This window comes from Equus caballus, chromosome 9 (assembly GCF_041296265.1).
Source record: "Equus caballus isolate H_3958 breed thoroughbred chromosome 9, TB-T2T, whole genome shotgun sequence".
Taxonomy (NCBI): Eukaryota; Metazoa; Chordata; class Mammalia; order Perissodactyla; family Equidae; genus Equus; species Equus caballus.
In genome coordinates, this window is record NC_091692.1 from 75,552,327 (window position 1) to 75,565,485 (window position 13,159).

At 34.4% G+C, this 13,159-nt stretch overlaps 1 protein-coding gene across 4 annotated transcripts in view; it reads right to left on the minus strand.

The window, feature by feature from the left end:
* The window catches only part of RAD21 (RAD21 cohesin complex component), a 79,111-nt gene that overhangs the window by 11,370 nt on the left and 54,582 nt on the right, over positions 1–13,159 (minus strand). For 2 of the 4 annotated variants that reach the window (XM_070221745.1, XM_023648887.2), the window contains 7 exons: positions 10,034–10,208; positions 5,423–5,552; positions 4,092–4,191; positions 2,263–2,369; positions 1,353–1,556; positions 752–877; positions 312–434 (listed from right to left, as the gene is read on the minus strand). In XM_070221745.1, coding sequence (XP_070077846.1) covers positions 312–434; positions 752–877; positions 1,353–1,556; positions 2,263–2,369; positions 4,092–4,191; positions 5,423–5,552; positions 10,034–10,177 — 934 coding nt within the window. In that variant the 5' untranslated portion in view covers positions 10,178–10,208. Of the gene's footprint in view, positions 1–311; positions 435–751; positions 878–1,352; positions 1,560–2,262; positions 2,370–4,091; positions 4,192–5,422; positions 5,553–10,033; positions 10,209–13,159 lie in introns of all 4 variants that reach the window. The other 2 variants (XM_070221744.1, XM_023648886.2) reach the window with 1 other exon arrangement.

Sequence of the window (13,159 nt, forward strand, 5' to 3'; positions counted from 1 at the left end):
ACTTTACTGTAAAATGCCTTGCAATGTTTTCTGATTGTTACACATGTGACCTGCTAGCATTTTGGGAACCCCAAAAGACTAAGATAAATATTAGCAGAAAGCTTGTTCTATACTTTTATATTTCACAGCAACTCACACAGATATTCCATAAGATACTTTAATTATAACTGAATTAAGTAAAGATTCTATGATAGATGACTGTGACAAAGGAGAAAGCAGCTTAGTTATCTAAAATGAGATCAGCAGATTAATGGACAAGAGCCAGAACTAGGACTTTATGTTCTTATTAGTCAAAAAGTTTATTTGCTCACCAGTGATATCAATAGGTTCCAAAGCAAAGGCTTCTTCCTCATTCGGAACAAGTGTTGTCTGATCAGTCATAGTTGGCATTGGTTCAACAGGATCCACGGAATCAGGACTATCAGGCCCACCCACTATAGAAAACAGAAATTTGGTCACAAAAGGCTTTGGTAGTATTTAATATATATCCTATAAATAGGGGGGAAAAATCCCTCTGAGAAACTGAAAGAAACCACTGGTACAAAGAAGGTACACTTTTCTAATTATGAGGAAGTCCCTCCAGAGTTGAACCCTCCTGGCCAAAAATGGGGAGGGGCACAGGATTAAACAATAAGAGAATCAGAACTGGTAGCTCATTAAAAGCTGGAACTTTTAGTTTGTGGTGTTCTATGTTAAATCTTCTTTGGATGCCATACAATCATGCCCAGAGTACGGAAGATAAAATGCTTACTTGACACATTATCATCCTCATCCATATCATCATGTGCAGGCTGCTCTGGCAACATCACCCCTGCCTCAGACAGGGCAGGGGGATCATCAAAAATACCGCCATCATTATTACTAATAAGTTTGTCATCTGAAATAGGGAATGTAGTTTAGTTATAATTTCAAAGAGAAATGTTAAAAGAATAATAGCCAGTCACTGGAAAAATAAAATTAGGTTAAAGTGGATTATACTAAAATCTGTATTCAATCTGCATGTACTTCTCTTCAAGGTAGTGTACAAAAGTATAAAACCCTCAGTATACGAAAAAGTTTCTCATTCTTAATTTACATTTTCTAGTTCATATCTATTTAAAACATTTACTTAATGAGATATCAAAAACAAATAGGCTTTAAGAACTAGTAAAACTTAAAACTCTGAGATAAGCACATTTAAACAAAATCAGGTATTGTTATAACATTTTTAGGTTACAGTTTTACAGAAAACTTTATTGAAGCAACTGGTCACAATTTACACATATATAGCACCTAGAGAGCTGCTCTAGAGCCAGAATTAGCTTTTGCTCTTAAAAAAGTTATGTTAGAATAACCACTTTGTTGTAACCTACCTAATATACCACCATCATTTCCTTCTCCAAAATTGTCATCCTTATACTGGTCTTCATATTCTAAATGGTTAATTTTCTCATTCAGATTGCTGGTGCTCTGTTCCGGCTCTAATAGGAGGTTTGAAGCACTAGTGCTTACTAACATGTCGTCATCCTCAAAAGCGCTGCCTTCTCTCATTATCTCACGATCATCCATTCCAAAGTCTCCTGAACAAATTTCAGTCATTAGTTGAAAAAAGCTAGAAACATCACTGTACAAAAGACAACAGCCTATAATTTAGTATAATTATGTCATCACATTTGCTTACTCCAGCCTTATTTATCTTTGAATGCTAAAACATGTAGTTTAAACTTTAAATCTGTAGCATCTACATTTCATAAACTGATTCTGGGACATGACTAACAAATTCAAACACAAGATTCAAATTTAGGTTATCCTAAATATGTTAAGTAAATCTAAATATGTATATACATTAGGTTGCATTAACATTCACAGACCTAAACTTTCTTGATAATGTATTTTCATGAAGAAAAGAATTTGACTTGCAACCAGTTTTGAATAGTATTCAAAAAGAATAGTAGGTACACAATGCAATTGCTCCAACATGAAAAAGCAAGCACTACTTCCATGTTGGGACTTGTCACACAAATCAATATATAAGGTTCTATCACCATGTGTGTGGGAGCTGGAGTAGGGAAAGAATGAGTTCTAAGATTGGTGCACAGAAATAATGCTTAATACGCTGGTAGGAAGGCAAATTCTTTTCTTGATGAAAATGCATACGGTGAAATTTTAAGTCTTTTTGTCATTATGAATGTAACATATGTCTGGTTTTCTTTTCTAAATTGCTAGTGTCACAACATAATTACAACGTTATAGCTAGTGGCTAGTGATTTGGTTCTCTATTACCAAAATCATTTTCTTGTAGGATACTGATGTTTCCAACTTCTTCTCTCATGGTTATCTCTTCCACTCTACTCTGGTTCAGGCTGAACTGCTGGGCCACATCGATGTCACTTTAAAAGAATTTCAAATACATTTTAGTCTCCAGTCTCAGTGTAATGTATTTATAAGGAATAAAATATCCCAACTCTCTATATGAAAAAAAAAAGACATACAACCTATCAAGGTTTAGGAGCCTTAATATTTAATACTATATAAATACAATCCAAGAATCTGAATAACTACTTGAAAGTTAATTTAATTTATATTTAAACTTTAAAACCAATAATGACCAGCAAAGAAAATTTAATATGCTGAAATCACTACAAAAGGCGACATAGTATATAGAGGAAAAACTAAGAAATGCAAGGGCTAGATAGGCATGAGTTTTCATCAGGGTCCTGCAACTTACAGGTGTGAACTTTGAAGTTACCTGGCTTTTCTGAGACTCTGTTTTTTCCTCTAACAAATAATAACCTCTCATATTGTTTAATGTTACATGTTTTAAAAATTTACTTAATATTTTTAAATACCAATGTGGAATATCATCGGCCAAATTCAGAATGTAAGTACTTGGAAACAAATCACCAGATTTTTTTCAGCACATAAATGGCAAGGAAAAATAAAAGAGGGATGCAGAGGTGTTACAGATTCTTAAGAGAGACTTATGAGACATCAACGAAATGCAGTCTGTAGACTTTATAGAGACTCTAACGTAAACAAAATGAGAAAAAAAGGGCTGTGTGTCAACTGGAGACATCTGAACACTAAGTGGATATTAAACAATTATTTTAATTTTTTTAAAGGTGCAATGTTATTATGGATATGTTTTAAAAATTCCTTACCTCTACAGAGATACATACTGAGGTATTTACAGATAAAATATCTATTTGCTTCAAAATAATCTAGGGGGGTTGGAAGGTGAGCTGGGAAAATATGAAATAAAACTGGCAATATATTGATAATTAAGAAGCTGGATGATCAGTGTATGTTCATAATACTAATCTCTCTACAGTTTAGCTATGTTAAAACATTTCTATGATATAAAATTTTAAAAAAGGAAAACAATAGAAATAGAGGAAAAAAGTAAAGGAGCTAGACAGTGCCTAGCACTAATTAACACACACACAATCAAAATCATAAATTTATTTTAATGAGGAATCACAGATCATTTTTAAAAGCAGAGAAATTTGTCAAAAAATAAATGGGGCTTGGTGTAGAGGGTTTCTCGGTTGTCAGTTGTGATAATCACTTGGAAAGTTATAGTCACATTCCATCAAGGTAACGATAGCTGGCTTTGGAGGACTTCAGAAGATGGAAACATACCACAGTATTCTGCTATAAAGGCCATCTCGGTACAACTTTCTCCTCTTAAAAGTGTGTTGTGACAAGGACCCTTTCTTGCTCTTAACATAAAGTTGTCTCAAGTTTGTTAAAAAAAAAAAAAAAAAAAAGTGTGCCTGCATATAGCTTGGCCAAGAAGATAACCAGTAGATGACTTTAATATATACCTCTGAAGAAAAATCATGAAACAATAGTTCAAGTAAAGCACATAACTGGACAACAGTTCAGTTTACACAACCTCTGGCCCAAGCATATCAGAATTCTTATATTTTAGCTGTGTTAGAACACTTCTAGATTATATGTTTCATATTTATACAATATCCTAAATGAAAGCATACGGATTTTAGCTACATGTTAACTCAATGTTAAAACACTCCAAGTAAAACTATACATTTAGAAGCCAATGTTTCTTGTAGATTAAATGAACCGAAAAAAAAAAGAGAGACACATACTCTAAGTCAGGCAGTGGCTGATCAAAGTCATGAAATTCCTCAGGTAAAGTAATAGCATTGTAAGCAGCTTCTCGATTTTCCTCAGGCAGGTCAACAACACCTGGAAAACAAATGGTAAGCTTGAAGGCCTGGCTACACCACATATTATCTGGGAATCAAAAGAAGGTAGTCAGTATAATTTCCTAAGGTTATACTCTAGAAAGGTTGCTAATATATGCAAAATACCATTGAATGAAGCACAACTACTTTTGTTTTTCTATAATCATAAGCCACACTACTACTTGCTTTACCAAAAAAAAAGTCAAAGCACTAATAATGCATTAAGCTGATGTCTCTAAAAGAACATAACAAATAAATATTAATAAGTTTTCTAAATAAGCATGAAATTTATGAGGAAAAGGAACGACTGAAAAGGAGTACCCCAAACGTTAAGACGAGTTGGTTATTTCAGGGAGAGTGAGATGACATGATTTTAATATTCTTTATATTTTCCCCTATATTTTTCAAGCTGTCTATAATAAAAATGAGTTGCTTTAAGAGACAAAAATAAAAAGCATGTTATTTAAGCAAAATGCACTTAGTAGCCACATGTATCACAGCCTCTGCCTTAAACATTTTACTTTTAAATAAAATCTTAGATCTCAAAATTTCACTGTCCATAAATTAAAGTACTAGAATATAACCTCAATAGAAACGACTGTATAAGGCATCTCTCCTACACAGATTGTTTTAATTAGAATAAGACTTCATCAATGCTTTAAAAAATTATAGCATGATCTATGAATTCAGTTAAGTACCCTAGTAACTATCTATGCAGATAAAAGTTTAGTTGCTAAAGTCCAGTTTAGAACCAACTATTATATAAGACAAAACACAAAAAACTACAGGGAATATTAAAAAAAAAGTCTCAGTCTCAACAAGTTAAAAGTGAATCTGATTTTAAGAATATACTAAAATTATTTAGGAAAAAACTAAAATTCTAAGATTTTCTTCTCTGAGCTGTACTTTGAAAAACCTCATCACAATTTGCTTTCAACATTTCAACCTCTGATGACTCAATTCTACATAAATTGCTGAAAAAAGGGTTAAAAGAAAAAGGCAACTCCAAAGGAAGAACAAAAAAGGGGTGACTGTTGTACTCCATACATAAAACAGAAGTAAAGTGGGCTTCCTCCCTTGAGCCACTGCCTCTCCAAGCCTGGCCATATTTTTGAAGGGTTCCTTGTATTGCAGTTAAAACAAAATATGCTGATCTAGAATATTTGTTTAGTAGTTTTTCACACCAAACACTAGAAACGCCAAAGTTTAAAAAAAAAAAAAAAAGTGAATACCTGGCCGAAAAGCCATCTTTATCTTAATGAATGCTTCATTACAGTCTGCAAGGAGATATTTTGCTTTTCTGTGATAGATTCGAACTACTCCCAGTAAGAGATGTCCTGATGTTCGGAGTGCCATCTTGACCTGTGAATAAAACATTAACAATCTAATTTATAACGTTAATTTTTTGGTTTTGTACGTAATCATATTCAAAGCCTGTACTCTGTACAATTTATAGGCAGTTTTTACTTTATCTCAATACTTTTTATCATTATTTGAAGTTACCTCAGAATTACCTATATTTTAATTCCCTGAGTATCCCCAAAGGAGAGACTGGCAGTAATTCATCAATTAACATAGTCATGAAGTAGCCACAAAGCAGGCACTAAGGTGTTCCACGGATTGTTAGCACATGAAGGAGTATGTGGCACTTTTGGTTGCCAATCCAAAGCTACTGCTCCTTGCCGGCTATGTAAATGCTGATTTTGTTTGGGAAGCAAATGTCCCCAGCCTTGAAAGACGACTGTCTCATTCCTCTCTGCTAATTATTCTTTAGTGGTGCACGTGACTCAGTTGAGACAAGGAGAAATAAGCGCAAAGTATGTCAAAGAGTTTTTGAGGAACATCTTTCCAAAACAGAATGCCCCCTCCTTGTCCTTCTGCCTTTCTTGCATTGTGAGTAGGTGGGGCTTGGAGCTGCCTGCAGTCACCCTGTAACCAGGAGACTAAAACTATAAGCACAAAAAGCCAAGAAACTAAGAATGGTGAGTCCTTGGATGACATCATTAACTGCTAAATCAGTCTTAGATCTCCCCATTTCTAAACTGCTAGTTAAGTAAAACTGTTAATTTCTTTATCATTTAAGCCACTTTTCACTGAGTTCTTATTACTGGAATAGAAAACATACTAACTGATGAAGGATAATGGTACCCATCTTTTTTCACAAGAAAATATACTCCTCAGTCTGTTTTTTTCAAGGTAGATCTTGATCAACGCTTACATAGGATCCAGTGTATAGGATGAGATGCATTAGTTGGGAAAAGAATGAGAAGTAAACACCCAATTTAAAAAGAATGATTCAAAATTCTTCTGACTACAATAAAGAAAGATTTTGGGAGAATAAGACAATGTGAACTCAAACTTTCCCCGCTTGTTTTCCAAATCACACCACAAAACTCATCAAATTCTAAGGTACCAAAGAAAGTAGTTAAATATTTGCTTCAAGTTTAAATTATAATTAGTACATTCTGTTACTTAAAAGATAAAATAGTGTATTTTTAAGTTATGTGTATACTCTCTATAGTAGTCCAGGATTCTATTTATAATGACTCTCAGGCTCTTCATTTATGGCTACTTCATGTGACTTACAGCATAAATTATGAAGTTTACTGCCATAAATTCTTAGGTATCTAAAATTATCATAAATTTATGATCAAATTTAGGACTCATCAGAAGATAAATCCTTGATAGGAAAAATAATACCCAATTAAAACATTGCTCCTACTGGAAAAATCTACTTTTATGATGTGGTCTTAGGAAATTTAAAATTAGTATCGACTGTACCTTCACATAAGAAATGGGGGGGAGGGGGACCTTCGCATGCCATTATCTTGTCCAAAATAAGCAACTTTTAAAAGGTGGTGTTTAGGCAAAGGCTTTCTTTCTGGATTCGTTTGGTACTGAGTTTAGCCTAGCAGCAGGTAAAATGAGGTATGATATTTTTGCTGTCATGTTAAGAGTGTAGGTATAATAAAGAACACAGGCTACACATCCAGGGAAAGCTCTACAGAGGTTGCCAGCAGCTGGCAGGGAGAAGGGAAGGCGGGGAGGCATGCGTTACAACTAGCCAAATGCCTGACACTTGTTTCAAACAACTAAACCAACATTTTCTCATAACAAGAACTGCACACGAGAGCAAACATTACAAATTTTCAGGTCAGTTCACCCTGTGGAAACATCTTTATATGCAATCACAATAAAACAGAATTAATCAAATAAAAATCTACTTGGAAATGGTTTTTAAAGTAAGTTATTCTCTCTCACACATACCCTCCAGCTTTCTACATTATTCCTGAACCGTTTGCCTTGCTTTGTGGCTGTTGGAGCATACCTTCACATATCAGATTGTCTCACACTCTCTTGCAGCATCCCTAAGAGGGTACAAAGTACTCTGCACGTACTATGAAAAAATTCACTGTCCACTTAAGCCAAATCACCTTCAATATTTGCTTATGGATGTTAAAGATTAGCCACCCATGTCAATTGCAAGAAAAGAGCTCAATTTCTCCTTATTTCCATTCACTTATCTCAGTAAGCATACCTATAAAAAGTAGAAAACGTCATGTTCTCATACAATTTGACTAGCAGTGCCGAGTGGTACAATCTCCCCAAAGAGCAAACTGTTAATGCACATCAGAAATCTTAAAAATAAGCATACCTGGCCCATCAACTATATTCCTAAACATCAGTTTTAAGAAAAGGCCTACGGATGTGAACAAATGGTTTTGCAAGCAATGTTTACTAAGCAGTTATTTTTAAAAAAGAGGAAAACAAAACAACCTGTAATCCTATCACCTAAAGAAATCTTTAATAGTATTTTGATATGCCTTCTAAGCTTTTATGTGTGCCTATACATTTTTTTTAGTGTTTCAGAGTACATAAAAAACTGCATCACATTGTTTTGTGATGAGACTGCTCATCACAAACAGCTCTGTTCATACCATTATCATAATTTTTAATGGTTGCATTGTACAGGACCAGAGGAATTAAAATTCAAAAAATTAGGAAAAAATATGGGTTATTTAAAAAAATCAAAAGAGAGAGAGAGACAAAAAAACAAATCATGCACAACCAAAACAATGAATTACAGGTCCCATAATCCTTTATCTGAAATCCTAAGACCCAAATGTATTTTGGAATTCAGAACTTCTCAAACGTTATAAAGGTAATGCACTGCATATGTCTTATATTAAGACATCCCCAGGAGTGTCTAGAGCAGCCCCCCTATAATCATGTACTTCAGTATTTCTATAGTGAACTTATGAATACACAAATGACCTCACTTCAATTTAGGTCAAGTATGTTTACGTTTTTTGTATTTAGATTCTGTGAATAGAAAACTATGACACCACACAATACCACCATTAAAAATGACGGCAGGACTATGAACAGAGCTTTTCCTGAGTACAGTCTTGTTATGAAACAAATAATTCAATTTTTGTGTATATTCATAAAAAAGGAGAAAAGTTATTTGTAAAAAATATGCACACATGAAAGTCCAGAAGGCATACCAAAATACTAAAGGTTTCTCTACGTGGTAGGACTATAGGTCACTTTTTTCGTGTTTGTAAAGTTCTCATTTTAGTAAAGTTTTCAAATTAGTATTGTCTTATAAATAACATGATAGAAATGTCTTTAAATACTAGTAAATTCCACCAGCTGTATAACTCTAAAACCAGCCAAGATTCCATATACAGACGTAAACTTTATAATTTACTCTGATTCCAAATACAAGCTTTTACTCCCCCTACCTAAGTGTATACTTTCCCAAATAACTTTTCTGAACAAGTCTCTGCTACATCCTAGCTTTATTCCTCTGAGATCCTCTCGCTCTTTCAGCAATAAAGAACTACTCTTATTTATTTAACATATGCCAGCATTGTCCAAACTGCCAATTCTGAGAAGAGTAGCTCCCACTGCTGGTCCAGACAGCTGTGATCTCAAATGTTTCACAACGGTGCATATATGTGTGTGTATGCATATGTATAAATACAAGGTCTAGGAAGCACCTTTAAAACACAGATGTTATGTTAAAAAACTATATTTAAGGACTTTGCCTTTATTTTGAGATTAGTCCTTCATACATTTTTGAAGTCAACATGTCTGTTCCTCAATGAAATGCTAATGATGGTATTAAGAAGATGTAACAGTGTCTACGTGTTTTAAAATCCTCTCTTGGCAACACAAAAGCCCTGTATTACTTTAAGTTACATTATTTGTGAAATCCAAGGGTTGAAACCACTGCCTCAGAACAGATTCAGATGATGTTACTACAAGCTCCTCTAGGAACAAAGCAGTAAACCAGGCAGCTAAGATAAGGACATCTTAACGCTTTCACTTCAGTGGGAGACAGTAATTAAAGATTTAGGGAAAGAGCACAGTGAACGCAAAAAAGTTCTGAGATGGGGAAAAAGCTTGGGATCTTCCAGAAATAGCAAGTAGGCCTGTGAAGCTAAGGTGGAGCAAGTGGTATGGATACTATTTGCCAACTGGCTAATAGTTGGATCTGATTAATGAGTCCTTACTTTGAATGTTTTGTAAATTCCTAAATCAGGAATACCTATACACATGTTTAAGTATCAAAACATCTTGAAAGCCAAATACAAAATATTTGGGTACTGTCCAACCTCTTGCTCATCTACCATTAAAACAGACAAATGAAAATATCTGTTATTTACAGAATTTTTAAAGGGAAGAGAATATCAAACTGGGACTCTGGATAACCTATGGATTTTCTTTCACTCCAATATATACAATGCCTACCTAAAAAGTTGTTTAATACAATTCTATTTCACATAGACAATAAACAATCGACAAAGTGAATGAAATATCAACATCAAACCTACCTTTGGTGAGATGATACTCTCCACACTGCTCTCTAAATTACACTCAAACACATGGGCTTTGGTTAGCTTCTTATCCCAATGGGCCGCTAGCCAAATTTTGGCCAAAGGCCCTCTTTTACTGAGGACAAAATGTGCGTAGAACATTGTTCTGGTGGACTACGAAACAGGAGGAAACCTGAAGGGGAAAAAATTAATATAAATAGCATATGAGAATTGAGATATTTATTGAGACATATAAGAAATCCAAAAACGAAAGTTTTCTTTTTTTTGTTTGAGAAAGATTAGCCCTGACCTAACATCTGCCGCCAATCCTCCTCTTTTTGCTGAGGAAGAGCGGCCCTGAACTAACATCTGTGCCCATCTTCCTCTACTTTACATGTGGGACGCCTGCCACAGCATGGCTTGCCAAGTGGTGCGCATGTCCGGACCCAGGATCCAAACTGGCGAACCGCGGAACACAGACGCAGAACGTGCAAACTTAACCGCTGTGCCATGGGGCCAGCCCCAGTTTCCTATTCTAAAAAGAATTCTCATTAAAAAATGACAACTACAAAAGGCTTGAGTAAAGCACAGTACACATTAAAAAAAAAACAACAACCAAATCCTTTAATTTGGAGAGGACAAGAAAAAGACCCCAAAGTATCAAAAGCTGAAGGGAAAAGGAACAAAAGAGTCAAATCACTTTCATCCCTGTTGTCATCTTAAAATAAAAGTGCTAGTTTTTTTTAAAAAGCAAAAACTGTCATCAGAAAACTCTTCTTTTTGAGGTTCCATCGAGTGTTCATTCCATTCCTATCCTGATTACTGACTGTGGAAATAGTCTGCTTCTGGCCAAAAGCTGGAGAATATATTCTTTACAGCAAGAAAAGAATGTCCAAGAAGAAAAACACTGAGGCACAGATATTAATCAATGTGGAAATTTTCATTTTTAGAACTCCATTAAAAATTGAAATTCTCAACTAAATGCTTTACATAATAATTATTACCTCATGATAAGCATTGTGCTAAGTATTTCATATTCCACCAAGCAAAGATAAGTAGGTGGGGTGCCCCATTTATAGGTGAGTAATTTAGAAAAGCTGAGGCTTAAAAAGGTAAAGTATTATATATATTTTTCTCAACTCAGGAACTTGAAAAGCACTTGTCTACTTACAAATACTAACTTCAGGACAATGATACAGCATCAAGTTTATCTTATGACTGAAATGGTCTCAGTAGAAATACAAGTATGTTATTCACGTTTTGTCTTTCAACAAGCTAATATACCAATACATAAGAAAAAAAGGCATCCTTAAAACTCCACCTTGAAGAGTGCATTAACTGTAAATTATTTCCCTTATATTACTTATTTTTCCTCTTTCACAGATTTTAAAAAATCCATTTTGTCAAAGGTAAATTTCTTTTTCTAAAATGTCCATGACTAGAATAAGATATACAAGTCATGCTTTTACAGAAATAAACTCAAGTGTACCCATAACACATGAAAAGTACTTTTTATCACATGTGTAGATTTGTGTAACCAAGACCACAAGCAACTAAGAATTATTCCATTTCCATTTCAACACCAAAGCTCTCCTCTTGCTATCCCTTTAATTGTCACATCCATTCCTTGCTCCCTACTATTTCTAAGACTGGGCAACCACCTCTCTGTTCGTCATCTCTCATTTCGTCATTTTGAGAATGCTGCATGAATAGAATCATACAGTATGTGACTTTTTGGAATCGCTTTTTGTACTCAGCATAATGCTTTTGAGATCCATGCAAGTTGTTGCATGTATCAACACCATGTTCCTTCTTATCGCTGAGTAGCATTCCATATACCACAATTAGCCATTCACCTATTGCAGGACTTTTGCTTGTTTCCAGTTCTTGGCTATTTCAAATAAAGCCGCTACAAATATTAGTGTATACAAACTTCTGGTGGACACAAGTTTCATTTCTCTGGGACAAGTGTCTTGAAGTGTGATTGCTGGGTAGCATGTTAAGAGTATGCTTAGCTTTTAAAGAAACTAACAACTCCTATCAAAATCCTATTTTTTTTTAACAGCAGTTGACAAGATTTTTCTACAATTTATATGAAAAGGCAAAGGAACCAGAAGAGCTGAAACTATTTTGAAAAAGAATAAAGTGGGAATAATTACCAATTTCAAAACTTATATAGTTACAATAGTCAACATTGTGTGGCAGAGAAAAAGACACACAAATCAATGGAACAGGATAGAGAATCCAGAAACAAATCCACATAAATAAGTCAACTGATTTTTCAAAGATGCAGAAGCAAAACAAAGGAGGAAGGATAGTCTTTTTAACAAATTATGCTTGAGTGATTGGGTATCATCCATAGGCAAAAAAATGAACCTCCACCCAAGCCTCACACATTATATAAAAATTAATTCCAAATAAGCCACAGACTTAAATGTAAAACTTTTAGAAAAAACCAAAGGGGAAAATCTTTGGTACCTAAAGCTTAGTAAGAATCTGTAGATGTGACACCAAAACCATGGCCCCAAAAGGAAAAGAACCCAATAAATTGGCCTCCAAAAAATTAAAAACTTCTGCTCTATGAAAGAGCCCACTGAGGATGCAAAGACAAGATAGAGAATGGGAAAAAATATTTGCAAACCACATACCTGACAGGGAGCTGGATCTAGAATATACAAAGGATGCACAAAACTCAAGAGTAAAAAAAAATCCAATCAGAAAATGCGCAAAAGAAATGAAGAGAAATTTCACAGAAGGACATGCCGATGGCAAAGAACAAGAAAAGACACTTAACATCACCAGCCACTAGGAAAGTGCAAACCAAGACCCAATAAAATATCACTGCACATCTATTACAAGAACTAACATTAAACAGATGGCAACACCAAATGCTGGTGAGGATATAGGGAAGCTGCATCTCTCATACACTGCTGAGAATGTACACTTTCTTCTAAATTAGCTTTTTTTTTTAAAAAAAAAAGATGCAGAGTAAGTTAACTCTAATTTTCATGTTTTCATAGAGACTGTAAATTTTAAAACGAGAATTTTGCTCTCCGACTTTCAATTAAAAACTGTGCCCATTCCTTCCAATGATGTACAAAAAATATGTATTAGTTAAACATATGACAGGCAAGAGATTTCATG